The 25,909-nt window shown below is 44.0% G+C and overlaps 2 protein-coding genes across 3 annotated transcripts in view; one reads left to right on the forward strand and one right to left on the reverse strand.

Moving 5' to 3' along the window:
• Window positions 1-11,556: 11,556 nt before the first annotated feature.
• Window positions 11,557-23,916, reverse strand: LOC138771720 (androgen-dependent TFPI-regulating protein-like). Its single transcript, XM_069951646.1, has 6 exons — window positions 23,636-23,916; window positions 18,659-18,799; window positions 17,444-17,545; window positions 17,047-17,162; window positions 14,973-15,124; window positions 11,557-14,345 (listed from the first exon to the last, which is right to left on the reverse strand). Exons 1-6 carry the CDS (start codon window positions 23,783-23,785, stop codon window positions 14,299-14,301), a joined length of 708 nt encoding a protein of 235 aa, XP_069807747.1. The 5' UTR covers window positions 23,786-23,916; the 3' UTR covers window positions 11,557-14,298.
• The window catches only part of ZNF831 (zinc finger protein 831), a 117,676-nt gene continuing 115,483 nt past the window's right edge, over window positions 23,717-25,909 (forward strand). The window contains exon 1 of one of the 2 annotated variants that reach the window (XM_069951644.1): window positions 23,717-24,131. The gene's annotated coding sequence lies outside the window, so the exon portion shown is untranslated. The remainder of the gene's footprint in view (window positions 24,132-25,909) is intronic. The other variant, XM_069951643.1, reaches the window with a different exon arrangement.

The following is a 25,909-nucleotide window of genomic DNA, read 5'->3' on the forward strand; positions in this document are numbered from 1 at the left end:
CGTTGTCTGGAAAACATGGATACAGCCATTGATTATATCCATGATTTCCACATAGCCTTAGGGTACAAACCCACTTGCCGGATCTGCAGTGATCGGGGCTGCAGGGGGGGCGGCCAGGATATACATTACCAGGTCCCCGCTCCTGCTTGCTTCGGCGGCTCCCGGCAAGTTCCGCCCGGCCAATCAGTGCGCTGCCCCGCCGCAGCGCACTGATTGGCCGGGTGGGCCGTGAAGACACCGGGAGCCCCGAAGCAAGCAGGAACGGGGACCCGGTAATGTATAATGTCCGGCGGCTAGGGGATTAATGGGGCGGGCTGCTGACAAAATCGCAGCAGGGATGTTTAGCAGTTTCTCTGCTAATGAAAGTATAGGGCTGGGATCTGCAGTGAGTCTCGCTGCAAAAACGCAGCAAGAAGACTCGCTGCAGACCCGCCAAGTGGGTTTGTAGCCTTAGGGCTTTATCCAAGTTCAGCAGCTACCGCTAATCAAATGCCGAACGTTCGGGTTTGGATCGACTCAAGCATGCTTGAGGTTCTCTCATCTCTAGTGACAAAGCGTCAAAAGACATTACCAGTCTGCTGCCCCCTGCTGGGCAGTCATAGCTACAACAATGTTCTCTTCACAAAATGGGGTTATCCGGGATTGGAACAACCTAGTTGCTTTCTTCTCCAAACAGCGTCACACCTGTCCTCAGGTTATGTGTGGTATGACACGAGTGGTGCTGTTTTCAAATTTTGAGAAACTTCCTTAATCCAGGGCAGGATCAACCTTGAGAAGTGCAGCGGGACCTATAGGCTCACCATTAGTTGACAAGCATCTTCCACTTTTCATTTGCCTGACCTTTGGCACAACTCCCCCTTGTATTTTTGTGCTGGAGGTTTCTATGTCTAAGGCAAAACACAGGGATGGTGGTCACCTATTGCCGTCACTTATTTCATGTGTTGTGTACATAGTGATAACCTAGTCTTGGGGTCAATGTCAGGGTCTGGTACGAGACCGGTCACACCCAACACTATAGAATACTATGTGCAGATTTAGGCTGCGTTCACACTACGTATATTTCAGTCAGTATTGCAACCAAAACCAGGAGTGGATTAAAAACACAGAAAGGATCTGTTCACACAGTGGTGAAATTGAGTGGATGGCCGCCATATAACAGTAAATAACGGCCATTATTTCAATATAACAGCCGTTGTTCTAAAATAACAGCACATATTTGCCATTAAATGGCGGCCATCCACTCAATTTCAACATTGTGTGAACAGAGCCTTTCTGTGTTTTTAATCCACTCCTGGTTTTGGTTGCAATATGAGGACCACAATACTGACTGAAATATACGTAGTGTGAACCCAGCCTCAAAGGGCTCTTTAGGACAGCACTGTCACTGTCTGCCCTTCTCCGACTGTTCACAAGAGCTTACAGTCTGGAAATAGGACCATGTCCTTGTCCATATCCATCAAGCTGACTTATCACACTGGGATTAAGCCAAGGACAAAGGAAAGGAAAAACAGGAAGGTAGCAGTGTTACACAAAGATCATACATGCTGTCATTTATACGCTTATTCAGCTGACAGCTTCTCCTTCCAATTCACATGCACACTCGAGTTAGTGAGCATGCACATTTTCTTCATAGAATTTGCCACTAGACCCCTCCATTTGAAGTTCTTTCAAAGTACATCTAATGTGGTATTCCCCAATCTGTTACAAAATCAGGGCTGTATTTACCACTAGGCACCCGTAGTCCGGTGCCTAGGGCAGCACCTTGCAGGGGGGCAGTACCAGGGAGCAGGGGGAAAGGAAACAACTTTTTTTTTTCCTAGTCTCCCACCTCCCGTTCAGACTTGCCAGTAAATCTGGTGTCTTTTCAAGGGGGGTGGGGGGTATGGTGGTATTGGTCATGTCTGGTGGTGTTATCCAGTCACAGTATGCGCGGTATTGGTCAGGTCTGGTGTGGCAGTGTTATCCAGTCACAGTATGGCGGTATTGGTCAGGTCTCGTATGGCGGTGTTATCCAGTCACAGTATGGCGGTATTGGTCAGGTTTGGTGTGGCGGTGTTAAATGTGACGACTGGAGCTATTACCTACTAATCATGATGCTATTTGGTGAGTGAAGATGGGGCATCTTCAGGTTTAGTGCCTAGGGCAGCATCAGCTGGTAATACCGCTGTGGACATGGCATGTGGGCGGTGCTACATCTTGAGCCTCAGAACAGTGTTCTCTGACTTGCGGCACTACAGCTGTTGCAAAATCATAACTCCCATCATGCTCTAACAGGCTGATGCACACTGCCTAGCTGAAGCTACGATCATAGAGGTCTTATTTAACAAGGCTTTACCATGTAGTGGAAGTGTTAATAACATTATGTTGTTGTCAGTGAATTGTGGCCAGGGCAGCCTGCTCCAGCACATTCCCTATTGTTTTGAAGACAATGGCAGATATTTTTATGGTAATCGCAGAGCTACTGTTGGACTGTTTACATGCTAACATTGCCAGAGGCTACAACCTCCTGAAAAATCATCTGCTGTTGGCCGCACATTTCCTCATGTAATAGGAGATCTGTGGCCAATGGTTAAAGGGGTTATCCAGCGCTACAAAAACATGGCCACTTTCCCCCTACTGTTGTCTCCAGTTTGGGTGGGGTTTTGAAACTCAGTTCCAGTTCCATTGAAGTAAATGGAGTTTAATTTCAAACCACACCTGAACTGGAGACAACAGTAGGGGGAAAAGTGGCCATGTTTTTGTAGCGCTGGATAACCCCTTTAATATAGATGTCTGTGGCGCAACATGGCACAGTCAAATGGATGCAGATCTCTGTAGAGAAATATGGCCAAGTCAGAGGGATCCAGATCTCTGTGGGAAAACATGGCCTGGTCAGATGGATCCAGATCTTTGTGGAGGTCAGTCCCAGTGATCCAGATCTCTGTGGAGAAATATGGCCGGTCAGATGGTCCGGTGAGCTGGATCCAGGTCTCTGTGGCACCATGGCGCATGAACCAATGTTGAGATGCCTGCAAAGATTCTACAGGTTCTTTAACAGCTGGGGAACAAGGCTACACAATGCATAGTACAGCTTTTTTTTAAATTTGTTTATGAACCCCTTTTAAAAAAGGATTTGCAGCAGTCGGTTCTTGTTTAGTACCAGAACAGGGTCAACAATGTGAATCTGCACTCTGCTAACATTGCACCCTGAGATATGACAAGAATGAATGTCCTTTGTGCACTGGTGTGGTCATTCACACAATGAACACAAGGGGGCAGCAAAGTTCCGCAGTAACTGACTTACCTTGCTGTATTTCACAGGGATACTGAATTTACAATAACAATATTAACACACAAACCCTTGAACTCCTTACCACTGCAATTTTTAGCTTTGAGGGTTTGTGATTTTTTTTATTAACATAATTTATTTTATTAATACTTTTATTGAAAAAATAAATAAATAAATCTAATTCCACCACAGTTTCCCCCCCCCCCCCCCCCCCCCCCCCCCTACATTACAGCTGAAAGTCCTGGCCCAACTGCAGGTCTGATGACACGAACAGATCCATTCAGGTAATCAGAAACATACAAAAAACTGTACTTTAGCCTGCAGTGTGAACATAGGCATAGGAATGCTGCCAAGTCCTGTTTTTTTAAATCAGAAACATAGTCAGCCTGGGACTTGCGGCCACAGGGGTACATGATCTTACCCCTTGATCCCTTACATAATAAATTGTACTATGTAGTGCAGTCTATTATGCCTCCCTGTCAATGCTCACCTGATAGGCCACCTGTTAGTTCCAGCCTCCAGCAGAGCCTACTTGGTTCACACACATGGGGACATTTGTTAAAGGGTATTCAGAACACATATGGGTTGTTTTTTTTTCAAATGAAAAAGAAGACATACTCACTTACATCCATGTCCCCTGGGCTCCCGTTTGTCACTTAACCAAGTGGGCCACCATAGTGTCTGTGACTGTCTTCAAGTAAGAATGAAGATGACAAAAGACATCAGAGAGAGTAGCTCTATAGGGAACATTGCAGTCACTGTTGATTGTGGCATCTAGGGGGTTAAATTCCTGGAATTGAATTGTATATTATAGCTGGCTCCCCCTGCAGATGGCACAAGCACTGTTCCTTAGTCCCTGCCATCCAGACTCCTCAACTCTGTGGAGTTCTGGGTAGGCACTTTAAAGCTCAACATATAGTCACATAGTACTTATTATTAGATTAGGATAGGGATTTATTTTATTAGTCAGCGGCCAAATCCCAGCACACAGTTAACCCAGACATAGCCCCATACATACACCTTTCATTGGCTCATAGGGAGGGTGCCTGGAGTCACTACCAGTTCATTCATATTTTGTGATTGAAACCACTAATATAATTTTTTTAAGGCTCCACAAATCCAGACACTGGATGCCCTCTGGGCACTTTTTCCTTCCAAAAATTCAGAGCTTACTTCTGACGCTTTGGACGATTTTTTTTTTTTTTTTTAAGACTATAAACTGTAACGTGCAAGAGAACTGGTATCAGGTGTAGCACCCCCTCAGGGTATATAAAGTATTGCATAGCTCTCTTTTTTAAATCAATAGGGGTTTCCATGCAATGGAAATACAAGTTAAAGAGAATGTACCATCAAGTACATTCTCTTTAATCTGACCCAGGGATAGATCGGCGCCGTCACGGGGAAGCCTGTGCCGCAGTCCGTTTTTTGAACCACGGCCCGGTTCCCGTGTACAGCGTCGTTCTATCCACGGGTCTCGGGCCAGGGCTGAAGCACAGGAGGCAGGCCGTTCCATCCCCAGTGGCCGAAATCACCCGTCCCTGTATGACGCGGCTCCATTGATTCTTATAGAGCCGCGTATAGAGGGGAGGGAATTCCCTTCTGTGCTTCAGCTCCGGCCCGGGACCCGTGGATAGAACGCGCCGTACATGGGAACCGGGCCGCGGTTCAAAAAACGGACCGTGGCACAGGCTTCCTCGTGACAGCGCAGATCTATCCCTGGGTCAGATTAAAAAGGGTGTACCTAATGGTACATTCTCTTTAAGTCCTCCAGAATGGGAGACGCTCTTTGTAATCGCGGTAGGAGATTTGCAGATGGGTTATCTAAGGGTGCCTTTACACAGAGAGATTTATCTGACAGATCTTTGAAGCCAAAGCCAGGAACAGACTATAAACAGAACAACTAACACCTATATTTCCCACCCTCAAAACCAATTAAAAAACATGCAAACAGTGATATAGTATCAATTTTTATTATGCGGCGCACATGGTAATGGGGGTTGGCGACTTTGGTCTGGTACAGGGCACATGATGTGGGATCTGTAAGGGGATCGCTTTTTTGTGTGCCTCATTTTGCTTTATATTTATCTGTATACTGTTACTTATTATATGTCCACTGTATAGCATTTGCACTTTATATATGTTCCTAATGAGTCATCACTGCCATATGTCTAATCTCTCTACCTCATTGCATTTGCACTTTACTCATACTTAGGCAGTAGTCATCATATTACCATTTGGACAGTGGTCCCTCATACTATACAGGTTATGTGGCACAGACTAAGTATTTTGTATATTTGCATGATCCTCTGATCTTAGATATTTTTCTACAGACCCTATCTATTTAAATTACTTTATACTACGACCTTATTATATTTATTATTTTGTCTCATTTGCCCTGGTTTTTCCGGTACCCAGTCCCCCCTAATTTTTATGGGTGTTTTTAATTATCTGGATTTTTGTGACAATACAAATTGATACTATATCACTGTTTGCATGTTTTTTAATTGGTTTTGAGGGTGGGAAATATAGGTGTTAGTAGTTTACAATAGTGATTTCCACTCCTGGAAAAATATTGCTTATTCAGGGGTTGTCTTGAAACTTGTAGGTGTACTTATAAACAGAGAACAGGTCATAAAGGAAAGACTAAGATTTCTCCTCCTTTCAAATCCATTCCTGGCTTTGGCTTCAAAACTCTGTCAGATAAATTTCTGTGTAAAGGCTCCTTAAACAAGACAACCTGTAGTATAACAATACAATGAAGAAATAAAAAGAAATGTGTTATGTGTGTCCAGGAAAGATATGTTTATAGACTTGTTTTATGTAGCATGTAATGTAAATGTATTACATCTGTGCTTGCAAAATGTGCTAGCAACTTTTCAAATCGTGAATAAGTATAAAAACAGAAAGAAAGTGTGTTGAAGTACTAGTTTAGTGATGGCGCACAAGTGGTTAATTTCTGGAAGAAATCCACACAAAGCTTACCAGACCCCTTCCCCTCAATATCCTTGGCAATGGAGAAGGGGTGGGGTGGCTTGGAGTTTGGTCATCAAACAGGTTAGCCATTTGAAAGGGTTAATCAGCCACGGCTGTCAGTTCTCATTAGCCGTGTCATTGTCAGGGCGCGCTGTGCCTTGGTCTCTGTTTTCACGCTCTGTGCCACAGACACCCGCTGAAAAGACCCCAATTCAAAGCTGTGTCACTGGGACCCCAGTTCCCACAGGAGACAGGACAAAGGCTCGGCAGGAAAAAAGGTGACGTACTCCGGCTGTGATCAGGGACCACCCAGGTGATGATGATGATGGAGAGAGGGGACAACTAAAAGAGCAATTATTGTGCGGGATGTGTATAGCTTCCTATAGGATGTTAGTCATCTCCAGGAAGCAAATGAAGACCCCGTAAGGAGCTCCGAGGCAGACTCAGACCATCTGTTCCTGTAAGGCTTGTACCTGGACATGTGCCAGCCATTAGGAAAGCTACGGGGGTCTAGCTCTATAGATAAAAGATAAGTAGATTTGGATCGCTAGCAGCGTACAGACCAACAAAAAAAAAAAAAAGCCGAGAACTGTCCTAGATTCTTGAGTGGTGCAGGAGGAGACCTATGGCCTTCAGACATCCTGGTCTAGTTGTAACCTGGGCAATGTAGTCCTAGTGGCTGCAACTTTTCCTCAGTGTGTCACAGCTATAGATGAACCTTGTGGACAGAATCATAAAGGTCATTCATTCTCCACTGGGAATTCTGGAAAGTAGCTCTCTCCCACCACCTTTGGCTTTGGAGGTGGCTTTTTCTTCAAATCAGTGCCCAACTCCTTTAAGAAGCCTTAGTACACGATTAGAGATTTAAAGGGGTTGGCCACTTTATAGTAAAAATAGGTCAGTGTACAGTATTAGTATCTGTACTCAATGTATATACTGACAGCAGCTCCCTGTGTACCTCATACAGGTAAAATCTGACTCCCCTCCTCCAGGCTGTACTGCCCTACTCTGTTTTGTTTCTGTCCATAAGATGGCCGACATGGAGGACATATACAGGCTCACTGGTGGACACTGTGGGGGGGCGAGGCATGGTCACATGCTCCTCCATGGCAGCCATCTTAAGGACAGACTCACCACAGAGCAGGACAGCCCAGCCTGGAAGAGGGGAGTCTGATATTAGCTGTATGAGGTACACAGGGAGCTGCTGTCAGTAAGGGCAGTGAGTACACTTACCAATACTGTACATTGAGCAATTTTACTATAAAGTGGCCAACCCCTTTAACAAACTTCCCAGAAGAAGCAGAGAGCCATCTGTAGAAAGCTGTCACAGGGTTGATGCTCCTGCTCGGTACAGAGCAGGGCGCTGGCTGCATAACAATAAGCCTCCCTGATTTAGTATCAGAGGAACAAGAGCTGAGATTAGTAGCGAGTTCATGAAATATATAGTTGTAATGTCTGCATAACTAAGATGCTTGGAGTAGGCGGCTTATGTAAGATTCTGCCAGAGGTGAAGGGGTTAAGAATGAATTTGTAATTCTAGAATTAGGTACATCTGGGGTGGGTTAAATGGTTTCCTGCAATATTGAGATGTCCTTCCCCTGTGGATTTGGCAGAGCGTTTCCCCATTAGCGGTCTGATATGGAAGGGTCCAAGGAAATTAAAAGGCAGAAAGAAAGATTATGTCAGATCAGACGCGAGGCACCTCTGTGTTTCCTAGCTCGGGGTCAGCTCAGCTGCCTCCACCCAAACTCATTCATGACATGTTAGTTTTATTTGAGCAAATATTAAAGTTACACAGTGGGGAACTTATTAATGGGAGTCTACTTACAAGAGATGGAACGGCCTTGTGCCAATGTGTTACACAATAACTCGTCTTCTATAGAGGACTTTTGTTTTTACTTTTCAGACACTCACCCCTGTCAACTGTGAGCACATAGAGACAGGGTCAGGCCAAGGGACGGACAGGGTGCGCACCCACTTAAAAAAAAAAAAAAAGCCTATTCTGCCCAGGTGGGCACAATTGCTGGCGATCACTAGCACCAGGAATCCTGGCCACTTTCAGGTAAAGGTGAAAGCCAACAAAGAACCACTGGTTTCGCGCTCCATCACTTATCCTGTAGGGAACAAGCTGCATAAAAGGGGTTATCCAGCGCTACAAAAACATGGCCACTTTTCCCCCTCTCGTTTCCAGTTTGGGTGTGGTTTTCAGTTAAAGAGGACCGGTTACCCCCCGGGCCGGGTTAACAGGCTCCCAACCCCCACCTAGAGCCCCTCATACTTACTTTATCGCACCGGGTCTCGCTTCTTCGGCCGGTCCAGGGATAGAGATATCCCTGCGGGAGCGTCGGACTCACCATTCATTTTGTATGAGCGTCGGACTCATCTCAGTGGTCACGCGCCAGGCTTCCCGCAGCATATCTCCGTCCCAGGACCGGCTGAAGTAAGTATGAGGGGCTCTAGCGGGAGGTCAGGAGCCTGTCACCCAGGCACCGGGGGTGACAGGTCCTCTTTAAGCTCCATTTACTTCAATGGAACTGAGTTTGAGACCCCACCCAAGCTAATAATGCACACAATGGCACCGCTTGTCATGCATATGTCTACTGTCAGCAGCAAGAGAGGAGTGGGCCCTGCAAGCAAGGAAGCAGAAAGAAGGGAAGTATGTAGATGGGGGGGGGGGGGTTCATTAAAGAAGGGCAACTTCCCACTGGGTGCACGAGCTACACACAGGGATATTCCATATTCAGACAGAAACTAAAGAATTACATAGGAGCAGTATTATAGTCAGGGCTGTGGAGTCGAAAAAAATGTACCAACTCCAACTTCAGCTTAAGGGTACCAACCCATACACCGTATACGCAGCAGATAAGTAGCAGATTTGAAGCAGATTTGATGCTGTGTTCAGTTATTTAGATCTAATCTGCTGCGTATCGCAGCAGTAAATAAGTTGCATATACGGTGTGTGTGTTTGTACCCTTAAAAAAAATCTTAGAACAATTTAAAATTGAGTTTTGATATGAATTTTATACGTTTTGCTCATCAATATATATTATGAGCAACATTCTTATAGGACACTGGCCCTATTACATAAGGGTGGTTGAGGAAAAGTAGTCGGTCACTCTTTGGCAGTTTGTTTCTGAGCTGGAAGAGTCCATTGTGTGTGTGTGTGTGTGTGTGTGTGGGGGAAATCTGTGCTGTTCACTTTCTTCAGTGTTCTATGGCTGCAGGCTGTGTGTGTGTGTGTGTGTGTGTGTGTGTATGCTATGGCGTGCCCCCACACCCACAGTGACCCCTCTATATCACAGGTATCTGGCATTGTTAGCAGTGTGTCTTTGTGTATGGTGAATATTTAGTTAGAAACATAGAAGATTGTCAGCAGGAAAAGACCACCTGGTCCATCTAGTCTAGTTGTGAGCAGTTCAGGACATGGAGGCTGGAGACTGGCTGCATCCACTGCACACACAGGAGAAGCTGCTTTATATCATTCCTCATTCCCTCAGAAGTCGCCCCAGGATCATATAGGACATTAGGGAGAAGCTGCTGAGCCAGTGTGATAAATAACTCTCCTGGTATATGACTGGCGATTTATGAAGGAACAGGAGTCGGAGTCGGTCCTGATAAAATTCAGGAGTCGGAGCTGCAGCTTACCAACTCCACAGCCCTGATAAAAGTAGTTATATTCTTGTACATAGGAGGCAGTATTATATTAGTTATATTCTTGTACATAGGAGGCAGTATTATATTAGTTATATTCTTGTACATAGGAGGCAGTATTATAGTAGTTATATTCTTGTATATAGGAGCAGTATTATAGTAGTTATATTCTTGTATATAGGAGCAGTATTATAGTAGTTATATTCTTGTACATAGGAGCAGTATTATAGTAGTTATATTCTTGTACATAGGAGCAGTATTATAGTAGTTATATTCTTGTACATAGGAGCAGTATTATAGTAGTTATATTCTTGTACATAGGAGCAGTATTATAGTAGTTATATTCTTGTATATAGGAGGCAGTATTATACTAGTTACATTCTTGTACATAGGAGCAGTATTATAGTAGTTATATTCTTGTATATAGGAGTAGTATTATAGTAGTTATATTCTTGTACATAGGAGCAGTATTATAGTAGTTATATTCTTGTACATAGGAGCAGTATTATAGTAGTTATATTCTTGTACATAGGAGGCAGTATTATATTAGTTATATTCTTGTACATAGGAGGCAGTATTATAGTAGTTATATTCTTGTATATAGGAGGCAGTATTATAGTAGTTATATTCTTGTACATAGGAGGCAGTATTATAGTAGTTATATTCTTGTACATAGGAGCAGTATTATAGATGTTATATTCTTGTACATAGGGGGCAGTATTATAGTAGTTATATTCTTGTATATAGGAGTAGTATTATAGTAGTTATATTCTTGTACATAGGAGCAGTATTATAGTAGTTATATTCTTGTACATAGGGGGCAGTATTATAGTAGTTATATTCTTGTATATAGGAGTAGTATTATAGTAGTTATATTCTTGTACATAGGAGCAGTATTATAGTAGTTATATTCTTGTACATAGGAGCAGTATTATAGTAGTTATATTCTTGTACATAGGAGGCAGTATTATAGTAGTTATATTCTTGTACATAGGAGGCAGTATTATAGTAGTTATATTCTTGTATATAGGGGGCAGTATTATAGTAGTTATATTCTTGTATATAGGAACAGTGTTATAGTAGTTATATTCTTGTACATAGGAGCAGTATTATAGTAGTTATATTCTTGTATATAGGAGGCAGTATTGTAGTAGTTATATTCTTCTACATAGAAGCAGTATTATAGTAGTTATGTAAACAATGAAGACCGAGGTCCGGGCACTCACCAATCTTCAGGAATGTTTATTCAGGCACAATACACATCAGGGAAGGGAGGACAGGTGGAGGTGCGGGCGTACGCTACCCCAGGACAGCTGTTTCATGGCTGATTGCCGCTTCCTCAAGCTAGGGTATCATTATAGTAGTTATATTCTTGTACATAGGGGGCAGTATTATAGTAGTTATATTCATGTAGATAGAGGGCAGTATTTTAACGATAAAACCGTAGCTATAGTTATATAGCTTGTGACCTTTTGCCTTTTCATATAACTTTATGCTGAAAAGGAATCCACTGCAATCCCCTTTGATCTCACTCATGATAGTTACCGGCCATTAATGGTTCTAAAAAGAACGCAGAGACACATGTAGGGCCATTCAGACAAAGACATTGTATACCTTCAAAACATCAATGTGCAAGTGTTAGGAGGAAATAAATAGGAATGTAATAAGACTTTCATTAGATTTTATTCACAGACCACAGGCTGAATGCAACTACCAATAATAAGAGACTCCTCATTCCTGAAGCATTAACTCCGTGTGAACCAGTGCTAAACTCCACCCACAAGGTTAACAGTCTACAGGGCATACAGGGCCAACCCCAGTGATCATCAAGTATGATACAGCATTAATAAATGTGACGTCTACACAATCCAAACCCATCCCCATCATCAAAATCCTGCAGTATTAACAGTGTTGTGCTCATCAATAAGTTACATTCACATCAATTTGTAGCTTCCTTTCTATGTGTATACATACAAGTGGTGTGTTGTAAATAGAGACGAGCAAAGCACTTTGCTTGATCTGCGCTCCGCTCATCAAGCCACCGGCCTTTCAGAGCTGCTCCACTCCCTGCCGCTCCTCCCAGGAAGCCGGGAAAAGCTGGACCCAATCCTAGAAAACGTCTCACAGTTTCCCAGGATTGGATCCAGCTGTTCCCGGCATCCTAGGAGGAGATTTAGGGAGCGGAGCAGCTTTGAAAGGCCGGTGGCTTGATGAGCGGAGCGCAGATCAAGCAAAGTGCTTTGCTTTATTTAGATGAGCGATTCGCTTATCTCTAGTTGTAAACATAGTTTCTGCAAAGCAATACCAATAATCAGTAGCCTACTCAGAATGATTGGTATTGAAAGGTCGGTAGCCTATGATATACACATCTAATTTACATGCAGAATTAAGTGACTTTGTAAATACATGACATTACTTATCCTTCACTAACCAAGTTATATATTATACCACGGAGCTGCACTCACTATTCTGCTGGTGGGGTCACTGTGTACATTTATTATATTACTTATCCTGGACTGATCCTGAGTTACATTCTGTATTATACCCCAGAGCTGCACTCACCATTCTGTTTGGAGCATGTCTGATGACCTGCCTCCTAACCATTTCCAATAAAACAGTTTAGGTGAGCACCTATTATGTCAGAAGGAAGAACAACCGAAGTGGTTTGGAAGATTTCAGCTCTGAAGCCTGAGTAATAGTGAGTGTATCTCTGGAGTATCAGGATCAGTACAGGATATGTAATGTATGTACACAGTGACACAGTACACAGTACACCAGCAGAATAGTGAGTGCAGCTCTGGAGTATAATACAGGATGTAACTCAGGATCAGTAACATAATGTATGTACAAAGTGACCCCACCAGCAGAATTGTGAGTGCAGCTCTGGAGTATAATACAGGATGGAAGTCAGGATCAGTACAAGCAATGTAATGTATGTACACTGATTGCAGCTCTGGAGTATAATACAGGATGTAACACATGATAAGTAGTGTATATACACAGTGACTCCTCCAGCAGAACAGTGAGTGCAGCTCTGAGGTATGATACAGTAAAACAGTAAATATGGGAGAGGGGAATTATCTGGTGTCTCAATAAGTGCTTTAAAGGGGTTATCCAATCACGAATCAATACACGCATTCTTCATTAAATAAAGCTGGAGCATCTTTACTTAGAAATCTGCATTGTGCTATTCCTCTGTTATTCTGTTTAAAAACAGGTTTGTAAATAGACAACTGGGTATTACCACTGCCCATATCAATAGGGGATGCCCATTCTCCACTCAGTCAGCAATTATTGGACTGCCAGATTTTGTAGGAACACTGTACAATCGTATGCGCACCCTTGTGGAGTAAAGAATAGTAAAACCCAGTTGTCTATTTTATGACTGTTACTTACTTCCTGGGGGGACAATAGAGAAACATAGGACTTCTAATAGCAAATGCTCCAGGAAAAGGTATAGTATGACATGTTAGGACCTGAATAAGTTGGTGGGTGAGTGGCAGATCAGGGGGCACCACTAAGCCACAGTAGTTCAAATAGACGGAAAGAGATTAGCTCCCATAGCTTCTGCATGTCCATACACACCATTGCATTTAATTACAACACTACACAGACACTGAACAGATTTTCTGGTGTACACCGGCCCTAGTCCTGGAGGCAAAGAAAGCGGGACTTCCCCAATAAAAGAACTATACCCTAATAGTTCTTCCCCTATTAAACCACATACTACCCACTCTGGAACCCGTGATACGACCAAGGCCAAGATGTATCCACTACCCACGAAACGTAAGGAAAGTAAAACATACTGTACAGTCCGTAGTCCCACTGATACACAAAGTAAAAAGAAAAAAAAAAAAGGATAATGAGTTAAATCTTCACAGTCCTACAGCCAGGCAGCCAGCCATTACCCAGAATTCCTTTGTGCATAGGCTGCTGTAAGGCTACAGATTAAGGCAGGAACTAGGACCAGCTTGAAGTACATTCCTGCTGGGTAAAGCCTTGTCCCCAGTATGTAAACATAACCGGATTAAAAAAAAAAAAAATTAAAAACTATAAATTAAGAATCTAAAAAAAGTGCCAATATTTAACCTTCTTTTTGTCAATTTACATATGGACGGCAGGAGTAGAAACGTTCTTGTCGAACAGAGAATTGATGCCTGTACATTTGCTGTTGCCACAATTTAGGATAGGAGCATTGATGTCATGTAGAACGGGACCACTAGGTGGCGCCAAAGAGCTCTGCAGAGTGGGGAGCTGAAGCAATCAGCATTACAATGGTTGTTCTGTAGTCCTTATACCTTCCTCTGGGGAAATGTGGGAAGGTTTTGCTATTTAATAAAAAAAAAATTAATAATAATTATAAAATAATTCTTTAATTATTGGTCCTGAATCTTTCTTTTTGACTTTTAGTTGCTCTTCTTTTTTCTCTTCTTTTTTGAGGGACGTCCAGAGCCTGCAGAATAAGCAGGAAGAAATTAAAAGAAATGTTACTATATGGTATTGCTGTCATCTACATCAGGACAAGAGAGATTTGGTTGATATATATAGGCAGGAATGGATACTTTACAAGTATTAGGTCTATATTGTTTTTATCCCTTAAAGGACATTGGTTTTGACTGGACTAGTGGGGGCTACTGACTCTCCTATCAGGATTTTAACTGTAAGACACCAGCAAACAATCGGACAAGATGGGCCAACCCCTTTAAGGGTAAAAACAGACACCAGATCCTCTGCAGACTGATTGGCTGACTGGGACGTACAGCCGGGAACCCCCGAAGCAAGCCGGAGCGCAGAGGAGGTAATGTATGTACCGGACGGCAGGGGTTTAAGGGGGCCGTTACTTACATACTCACAGCGGGATGACAATCCTGCTGCGACTATATATTCTCATTGAAAATAACCGGCAAGGGATCAGCAGCGGATTTCGTTGCGGATTTGCAGCGTGAAATCCGCTGTGGATGTGGTGTGTGTGTTTCTACCCTAAGGATGTCGCCATCTCAGTCTTATTTTTGTGATAATGTGAATAAATAGAGAAATCCAGAATTTGTGAATGGAACATGTGCAACACAGAACAGCTTACCCCAGCGCAGCCGCGTCAGCCACTCTCCCAACCAATAGAAGGCGAGCATAATAAAGAACGATGATGCAAAAAACACCAGCATCCCTACTGCATCCAGCTTGGCAAGGATGGGATATACCCAGATGTCTGCTGCATAATGCACCCAGTGCACCCTGCGTAGGAGAGGATAATGAGACATTAGGGGCCGATTATCATCATACTTTCACAGTGCTAAAAATGATGTCTGTCGGCACTCTTTCATATATTTTATACTCATGTTGGTCGAAAATAATTGAATATAACAATAAGTCCCGAGACTCCCCCAGCCGATAAAGTTTTTCTTATATAATATAATGAATAAATAAATACCTTTCAAAAGAAAACGGCAACACTAAGACATGAAGCTTTTGTGGAGGGCAGGGCAAGTACTTACCTAGATATTCTCTTCTTATAAGAAGTGGTAAGCATCTTGCTATAAATTTGCAGCACTTACAGTAAATAAGGGGGACACATTTGCAGTTATGCCATTGTTGAAACATAGTTAGGATAGTTGTATGCAACTGGCATGGTCCAATAGTTAAAGGGGCTGTTTTAGGTTGGGGTGGGGGGAATCAGCTTTCTTCTAGCAATGTGTTCTATAGTGCCACACATTGAATCTAGTATTCCAGCTAACTATCACTAAAGTAAGTGGGGCTGAGCAGCAGCACCAGACAACCTGTGCACACCTGTGGTTTTTTTTATTTTTATTTAAAGCAGCCATATTATTCTAAGATTAGTCAACACATTTAAAGGGAAACTGTCAGCAGGTTAGAAGTATATCTGCCGATATCTCCCTTTAGCGCACGGGCTGAGGATGAACGTAAGGTTTTTTTATCCTCTGCGTTGTTTCCATGACATACAGAGTTTATTCCATATGCTAATACAGTGGTACCTTGGTTCTCAAACTGCTCAGAACTCTGGTTCGCAAAACACTTTTCGGCCACCAAATATTGATGTACAGAAATACTGTGGTATTCGAATAAAAATTTACCTGGAAGTAACGTTCAGAATTCAAGTTTGCTCGGTATCTGAACATTTCAGTAAGTGTGGATGGTGGGTCGTGCCTTGTGAGTTAAGCAGTGGTGAGGCTTCACGTACAGTACAGTACTGTATAAGACTCAGTACAGTACTGTATAAGACTGCTGGAGTGCCTATACAGTACAGTAGTAGTACAGGCAGTGCACCACCATCTCCTATACTTTACATTGTTGAGATGGGGGGGGGACGCTATACAGTAAAGGATGAGTGAGGAGTGACTACTGTACTATAATTGCTGGTTTTGTTGTATGTTTCTTGTATATAATATACTGTACAGTATAGTGCTGTTCTGTCATGTACATAATACTATAGTGCTGTTCTATATGTACTGTAGGGATTATACTGGGCACTTTTCAATGTAATATATGTGTACTGTGGGTAATTATTGGAGGGCGCTGGAACCAATTAAACACATTTACATTATTTCCTATGGGAAAACACTGCTCGGTTCTCAAACTGCGTTCCGGAACCAATTAAGTTCGAGAACCAAGGTACCACTGTCATTTTGGTGCACTGGGGGTTGGACTACCCCCTACCGACCCACTCTGCTGATATTTATTAAAAGGGGAGGGTCGGTGCACTGGCTGTGGTAGTCCCAACCCCAGTGCACCAAAACGACTTATTAACCATATGGTATATGGTTAATATCGCCGAAAAGGCGGAAAGCATGAAGGTAAGAAACTTACCTTCATCCTTAGTGCCCTGTGAGCTATAGGAAGATATCAACAAGTTAGATACTTCTCTATCCGTCAGCCTGGAATACTCACTTACAATGCACACCCTGGTCATGGTCAGGTACAAAGCTTTTTTCCAACTGACACATAACATAATGAAAGGGCTTGTCCAGGATCAGCAAACAAGGTCTGTGCCACCCCTATCTATCACTATGTGGACTATTACAGCTTAGCCCTATTCACTTGAATCCAGCAATACCAGAATCTTCTTTGGAAAAGAAGTGACACTGTTCCCTGTTTTCTAATCATCAACCCTTTAAAATTACTAGAAAATAAGAACTTACCATGACACATAAGCAATGGCAAACACCAGCAGGACACCAACACCATTCTTCTTGCTTGGGTAATGGTGGGAACACACAAAGAGCTCAATGAGCACAAGTGGTAGGATAAAAGTATGCTGTAAGGAACAAAAGAAAAGGATAAGATGGAGAGCCACACACATATGTCTATACATGCCAGTTTTCAATCACATAATCAAGAATACCTGATAAGCCATCTATCATCAGGACCCATGGAGGGACAGAATGAAAGGATATGGGGCCAAATGAAAAATGTTCTGCACAAATTTGTTTAAAATTTTTGCACATTTGCGTCACTGCTCAAAAATATGGGATGGTCCCATATGTCACAATGAGGGATAATTCACAGAATGCAACTTTTTTGTTAGGATAGTCTTACCATGGCATGATTAAGCCAAAGTGGAATGACGCTGTCCAGATGTTTGGGGTAGACCAGCTCTCTATCATAGGCATAAATACTCCAGAATGAAGTAAATACAAACTGGAAAAGGAAAACATAGGATTAAAAGTTGAATACAAGTGATGATTATTGGTGGCCATAGATATATATATATATATATATATATATATATATATATATATATATATAGTAGACGTGTCACGGGAGAAGTGGTCGAGGGGGTGTACATCTCACCGAGGTTGATACGCACGGTGAGATGGTGAGTCCAGGAGGAACCTGTTACTCAGCAGTGCTATGCTGCTGAGATTGTTATTTATTTTTACCGGGCCTGGATTTACATGGAATGGCAGGTAGGTTTGGTAGTGGGACTTGACATTCCCTCCCCCCGATCCAGTTTGGGTGTTCCCATCAGGTGTCCTCTGATGAGCCTGCAAGAGGCTAAAAGCCCTGCAGAGTGTATAGGTTTAGCTCTCAGCCAGGAGTGAACAGCCTGGGTGGTGTGTTTGCTGAGAGCTGGGAATACAGACGCTGCTGGGGCCAATTCACACCCTGCAATACTGCTTATCGAAGTGCCAGAGAGGTGACCGGTATGTTAGTAAGTGCCCAGACGGGCAGGACCTTTTGTTTTGTTCTTAAAAGCACGGTGTTGCTATATTTCTGTTGTGAAGGACTGTTTATGATACAAATAAACATCAAGCTGTTTTTATAAGTCCAAGTCTGCTGCTGAACTGTGTCCAAACACACCATCCCCCGGGAAGATCCCTACTATATATATATATATATATATATATATATATATATATATATATATATATATATATATATATATATTGGGGCTGGACTGACCACTTAATACATGGGTATTAAACATGCAGTCCTCCATCTGCTGCAAAACTACAATTCCCACCATGTCTGGAGAGCTAGTGCTCTGGTGAGAACTAGTTTTGCAACACCTGGAGAGCTGTCAGTTTGACACCCCTGATCTAATGTTTATGAGGGCCTCCTGACTCTCCCATACAGCAGATGTTAAAAAAAGAGAAGGATCGTCAACCCTTTTACAGATGGACGTCAGATGCAATATAAGTGTTTGACCAGCCTTACTGACTAGCAAGTGTCAATGTACTAGCATACAGTTTCTGATGTATAAGCACCACCTTGTGGACACATTTCATAGAAGTGGACTACCAAGCTTACCACACCAAGAGGAAAGGCCAGTGTAGCAAAAATACAGTCTTTTAACCGCGTCAGTACTGAGCAGAATCTGTTCCGATTGGACAGGCAGAGCTGAAGGAGATCACACAGTACGCAGATACCAAAGAACGCCGTCTGCAGTATCTGGGGAGACAAAAGAATAAGACTTAATTAAAAAAGAAAAAAACAGAGCTGCTAAGCTGTAAAAAGCAGAAACCCCCCAACACAGTCAGGGCCTGGGTGCTAAGACCACCACCAATCACTAGATTGACCGGAGCTTGTAGCCACAAAGTAAGTAAGTGGCTTGTAGCCACTTAGTAAGAACCAATACTGATGTGTACGGCAGCCTTAAAGTGTCACTGTCGTTTAATTTTTTTGCAGAAATCAATAGTCCAGGCGATTTTAAGAAACTTCGTAATTGGGTTTATTAGCCAAAAAATGCATTTTTATCATGAAAAAGCAGTTTGAAGCAGTCTTTATGATTGTCTATGAAGAAGGGGGGTGGGGGGTGGAGGGAGATGAGGCACCAAAACAGGACAAAGAGTTAACTTACAGCTACATCACTGGGCTATTTCCTCTGAAGCACTGACCTCTCTGACCTTTAAAAACCGGCTTACACACAGCTCCCACTGTGCAACCCTTTGTTCTCTGCTGGCGACTAATCTCCCTCCTCCCCCCTCCCCTCTCCATAGGTTACACAGGGCTAGACTGATGTAAATGTTGGAATTTCCTGATAATGAGCAGTGGATGAGAGAGGGACCTGGGAAAAGGCTTTTTGAATGCAGATAGTGGTGTATTTGCCTAATAAACCCAATTACAAAGTTTCTTAAAATCACCTGGACTATTGATTTCTGGAAAACAAAACCAAGACAGTGACACTAACACAGGGGTGGGGCTGTTTCTGCAAGAAAGTTTTTCTAACATTGGATAACCCCTTTAAAGCCACTCTGTACCCACAATTTGCCCCCCCCCCAAACTGCTTGTACCTTCGGATAGCTGCTTTTAATCCAAGATCTGTCCTGGGGTCCGTTTAGCAGGTGATGCAGTTATTGTCCTACAAAACAACTTTTAAACTTGCAGCCCTGTGTCAAATTGGCGTGGCCTAAAGTGTCCTTGGCCTAGGCCTGCACCGCCCCCGTCCCTTCCCTCCTCACCATTAATAATAATACAAAAATGAACGGCGCTCCATGGTGTAGAAATTAGGCAGAAGGGCATCAGGAAAGAGTGAAAATGGAGATTCTCACCTGATGGTGTTGTGCAAATACAAGGCACAGCACTCGACCACAGCAGGTATATGAACCACAGCCACAACGGGATAGTAACAGCAACAAAAAAATACTCTACTCCGCAACTGGGTCCAACAGGCGCTGGTCCAGGTAAAAAAGCAAGGCAAAATGAAGTACTAAAAATTTATTTATTAAAAAATGACACAATGTGTTTCAGAATTGCGCTGATCTCATTCTCAAGGTAAGACACTTGAGAAAGATCGGTGCGATCCTGAAACAGGTCGTGACGTTTTTCAATAAATTTTTAGTACTTCATTTTGCCTTGCTTTTTTACCTGTTGGACCTAGTTGCAGAGGAGAGGATTTTTTGTTGCTCCTTACCATTAGGAATGCCCCATGGCAGCATTTCTCCTAATCATCACTTGTCTGAACACTGCACAGGAGCCTTAATAATCCAGCCCCTGTGCAGTGTTAAAACAAGTGATGAGTAGGAGAAATCCTGCCTGGGGCATTCCTAAGGGAGGGTTCATACTGAGGAATTCTCGCAGATAAACTCTGCAGAATTCCGCAGTATGTCCGCGTCCCTTTCCGCCGGCTCCATAGACACCATTCTATTGGCCGCCGTATTCCGCTATCCTCCGAAAGAAGTGACATGTCACTTCTTTCGGCAGATAGCGGAATACGTCGGCCCATAGAATGGTGTCTATGGAGCCGGCGGAAAGGCGCGCAGACAGCCGACGGAATTCCGCTGAGTTTATCCGCGAGAATTCCGTAGCGTGAACCCACCCTAATGGTGAAGAGGGCGGGGAGGAGGGATGGAGAGGTGGTGCAATCCTAGGGCACGCCAATTTGACACAGGGCTGCAAGTATAAACGTTTTCTTTTTTAGGACAATAACTGCATCACCTGCCAAACGGACCCTAGGACAGATCTTGGATTAAAAGGAGCTATCTGAAGGTACAAGTGGTTTGGGGGGGGGGGGCAGATTGTGTTGCTTTAACATAGCCATCTCCCCTCATTTCAAATGCAAGTGATCCCCATGAAGAATAAGCTACTGACAGATACCTCTGGCTTATCTCACGTGATAACCAAAGGATTGGGTGTGGAAATTCAAGTTACCCGAATTGTCTTTCCTGGGATGCCCCCATACATGAAACAGTCAGGTGGTCCTGACAACTTTGCTCACGTGCACAGGCACCTATGGTAATCTTATATAATTAAAGATGAGCGTGCACGTCCGATCATTCAGCATTTGAATACCAGTGGCAGAAGTTGTTGGATATAGTCCTAGGGAGACCTGAAAAATATGTATACAGTGCCTATGGCCGTATCCACGTTTTCTAGGCAGCTTTAGGGCTGCAACCAACTTTGGCAGCCACCAGTATTCAAATGCTTAACGGTCAGACATGCATGCTCGAGTCGTGCTCATGTCTAATTGTATAAGATTACCATAGGTGCCCGTGCACGTGAGCAAACTTGTCAGGACCACATGACTGCACTCATCTCTAGATACAATTTTTTAGGCTGCATTGACATGTCCGTATATTTGCGGACCTTACGGACTGTAAGCATGCAAACGATTTTTTCCCTGCCCGACATGATGTATCGATATCATGCTAGCAACAGGGAAAGTCTTCGAGTTGCCGCGGCACTGTACTGACAGCCCTGTAGCTCATTTACAGTGCAGCAGCGATTCAAAGACTTTCCCTGCTGGCATGATATTGATACATCATGCCGGGCGGGGAAACAATCCATTGCATGTATTTACCATCTGTAGGTCTGCAAAATCTACAGACGTGTAAATACAGCCTTACTCCACCCCGATTAGTGCAACCCCATGAAATGCTGGCAGTCACCTTCATCCCTGTGATCTCTCACCTCTGCTATCACCGCAGTCACGTGGCTAGGAAAAGATATGGGATCAATAAATCACAGCTAGAGAGAAGGTTCTTAAAGGGAAATCATCAGCAGGTTAGAAGCATCTAAAATGCTGACACCTCCCTATAGCACACAGGGCGTTGAAGATGGAGGTTTTTTTAGTTTCATATCTTCATCCTCTGCACCATTTCCATGTTATTAGCAGTTTCATCCTCATGCTTTTTAGGTGTTTTGGCACACTAGGGGCAGAATACCACCCCCAGTTCACCGATCCACCCTGCTCTGCTGATATTCATTGAAAAAGGGCGGGCCAGATCGTTGCACTGGGGGACGTAGTCCAGCCCTCAAACACCTAATTAGCATATGGATTAAACTGCTAATGCCACAGAAACTGCACTGAGCATTAATGTAAGAAACTTACCTCCATCCTCAGCATCCAATGTGCTACAGGGAGATACCAGCAGGTTACAGACTTCTAACCTGCTGATCGTTTTGCTTTAAAGCGACTCTGTACCTATAATATATCTCTCAAACCACTTGTACCTTTGGATAGCTGCTTTTTATCCAAGATCTGTCCTGGGGTCCATTCAGCAGGTGATGCAGTTATTGTCCTAATTATCACTTCTCTGAACACTGCACAGGTGCTGGACCATTAAAGAGGATGTACCACCAGGTACATCCTCTTTAATCTGAAGCCACGGATCGAACGGCGCAGTCACGGGGAAGCTAGGAATTCCCTCCCATGTATGACGCGGCTCCATTCATTCTAATGGAGCCGCCTCATACAGGGGAGGGAATTCCCGCCCACTGGGGGCAGGCTGGCCTACTTCCAGTGCTTGAACACCGGCCGGTTCTGGTGCATAGAACAGCGCCGTGCACGGGAATCGGGCCGCGGCACTGGCTTCCCCGTGACAGCGCCGTTCGATCCGTGGCTTCAGATTAAAGAGGATGTACCTGGTGGTACATCCTCTTTAAGGCACATGCACAGTGTTCAGACAAGTGATGAATAGGAATGCTCCAGGCAGGATTTCTCCTAATAGTGAAGAGAGCGGGGAGGAGGGACAGAGAGACGTCGCAGGTCTAGGGTACAGACAAAGGCCGTAAGTTTAAAAGTTATTTTTAGGACAATAACTGCATCACCTGCCAAACAGACCCCAGGACAGATCTTGGATTAAAAGCAAGTACAGAGTCGCTTTAAGGGTACGTTCACACTTACCGGATCCGCAGCTTATTTTCTGCTGCGGATTTCATTTAAATAACTGAACACAGCATCAAATCTGCTGTGGATCCTGTAGGTGTGAACGTTCACACGTACAGGATCTGCAGCAGATTTGATGGCAAAGATTTAAAGCAAATCAAATCTAGGCCATCAAATCTGCTGCAGATCCTGTACGTGTGAACGCACTCTTAAAGGGGTAAATCTGAGGCAATCCTCACCATTGGTGGAACCAGCAGGAGACTATATTCTTCTGACACTAACCCATTGAGATCACGTGGTTACATGCACCCCCTAATACTCAGTATGGGAACAAGTGTGCAATTATTTTTTATTGTAGCGCATTACGTAATATAACATGTCACTGGTATTTTTTTTATCCCCAGGTGGATCCAGACATGACTGTGACTGCCATACTGTATGTATGAAGCTTTATAGCTGCTGCTTGACACCAGCCTCTCTGGACCACGTGTTACACAGCCTGCAACTATCAGCCATTACAGTCATATGACAGTACAGGGGCAGCAAACAAAATCTATACTACAATCCCAAATACTACTTAACCCCTTAAAGGGATTTGCATGGCAGCCAGAGACATGCTTGGATGTGTAGGTGCAAAGGCAATGGATGCACAGTTATTCATTGCAGGCCAGGACTCTCACCTGGTTCAGGAAGGTCAGGTACTTCCACCTGCCTCCATATGTATGCGTCCCATGACTCAGGTTGGAGCTCGTCACCTCCAAATTCTGCCATACCGCGAACACGCTCCAGGCCAGGAAAGCCAAGTGAAGGACAATCCCCAGCGCCGCCATCTTGGCGAAGATCAGAAGGCGCCCACACGCGTCCCCGGCTCTCACTTCCGTCAATGGAGGATGCGGGCTAATGCAGAGCACACAGCTGCACACACACAGGGCTGGTCCGGTGCGGGAGCAAGGTCCAAACCGAGCGCAGAGACTGTGAACACTAGAGGCCAATCTGCTTTCCATCACGTGTCCCCGCCGCCAGCGAACGGCCGCCATGTTGTCGGAGACCAACAATTACCGCCAATGTAGTTCAGTTGCTAGATTGTATCTGTTGTTGTAGGAGGCAGGTAAGGTTATCGGTACAATGTTATCTGCCATGGCCGGCTATGTACAGGGAAAGCAGCATAAACCTGTGGTAAGATGTTAGTAGTCATGGTCACATTGGGCGATTTTATTATTGTGATATTTTACCTCAGTGTCCATGCAATGTGGTGAAAACAATGGTTGTGGTAGGACAAATTAACATTTAGACACAGTTTTAGTAACATTTGGTCAGGATTTTGGTGCCCCATGTTAGTATACTTCCCTCACGTGCCACACAACAAATTTATGAAAAAAAACTCAAACACACGTGGGGAGGACGCGGCCATTGTGACAGAAAACATAATCACCAATGTAGGACCCTAATGGCGGAGAGCTAACAACATGAGGGGATTTGTAGGTGGTGTGTAGTGATTCCTCCTTCGGGCGGCTAGATAGCGGCATTGTGCACACTGGTCTTATGCTACTTTTACATGGAGCGATAATTCGCCCGATCGCATGATTAACGATTTTGAATGAACGATTTTTTTTTTATAACGATCGGCGTTTAGACGGAACGATACATCGTACGGAATATTCGTTTTGCGATCGCTTAAGCCTATCTCACACATAGGGGAAATCGTTGAAAGACTGTTTACACTGAACGATCTGCGATTTTTTGCGAACGATCAACGATGATTTGAGAACATGTTGAAAGATCAAAATGAACGATTTCTTGCTCGTCGTTTGATTGTTCGCTGCGTTTACACGTACGATTATCGTTCGAATTCGATCGTTATCGTGCAAATTCGAACGATCAATCGTTCCGTGTAAAAGGACCATTAGGGTGGTATTACACGGACCGAGCAGGGCCCAATAATACCTGTAAACAAGCGCCGATCTGCTAGATCGTCGCTTGTTTATTGGGCCTATTACACAGCCCGATAATCGTTTAGCAAGAGCTGCAAGGGCATCATTACCGATGTTCTTGCAGCCCTTGCTAAACTGGCATACATTACCCAACCACGTTCCAGGGCTGCTCCTGCCGTCCGCTTCTCCTGGGGTCCCGCCGCGGCTTGTGATTGGCTGAGCGGCCTGTCAGCTGATAGGCCGCTCAGCCAATCACAAGCCGCGGCGGGACCCCAGGAAAAGCGGACGGCAGGAGCAGCCCTGGAACGTGGATGGGTAATGCATATTGTTAGTCGCCGCTCGTGCACCGCTATTACACGCAGTGGTGCGCGGTCGGCGCCCGACAAAAATAGGTTCTAACCTATATCAATGATCAGCCGATGATCGTTGTCATCGGCTGATCGTTGCATTTATTACACGGAGCGATAATCGACCGAATCGGGCCAATTCGGCCGATTATCGTTCCGTGTTATAGGGCCCTTAGGCTATGGACACTCCACATTGGACATGTATATATTCCCATTTCATATGAGCTGTGTGTTTCAACACTCTTTTTGGTTGTCGGCTTCATGGTGGGGCTGTTAGTCTTTGCACGGTATACTTAAAGAAGAATTCCAGCGAAAATTTTTACAAATCACCTATATACACTTATTATGGGAAATGCTTATAAAGAGCTTTTTTTCCCTGCACTTACTGCTGCATCCAGGCTTCATTTCCTGGATTACATGGTGATGTCACGACCCGACTCCCAGAGCTGTGCGGGCTGTGGCTGCTGGAGAGGATGATGGCAGAGGGATGCTCAGTGTCCCTCCAGTGCCCTGTGTCCCTCTGCCATCATCCTCTCCAGCAGCCACAGCTCACACAGCCCTGGGAGTCGGGTTGTGACATCATTTTATCCAGGAAGTGACATCACCATGTTATCCAGGAAGTGAAGCCGTGATGCAGTAGTAAGTGCAGGGAAAAAAGCACTTTATAAGCATTTCC

Source organism: Dendropsophus ebraccatus, chromosome 14 (assembly GCF_027789765.1).
Source record: "Dendropsophus ebraccatus isolate aDenEbr1 chromosome 14, aDenEbr1.pat, whole genome shotgun sequence".
Taxonomy (NCBI): Eukaryota; Metazoa; Chordata; class Amphibia; order Anura; family Hylidae; genus Dendropsophus; species Dendropsophus ebraccatus.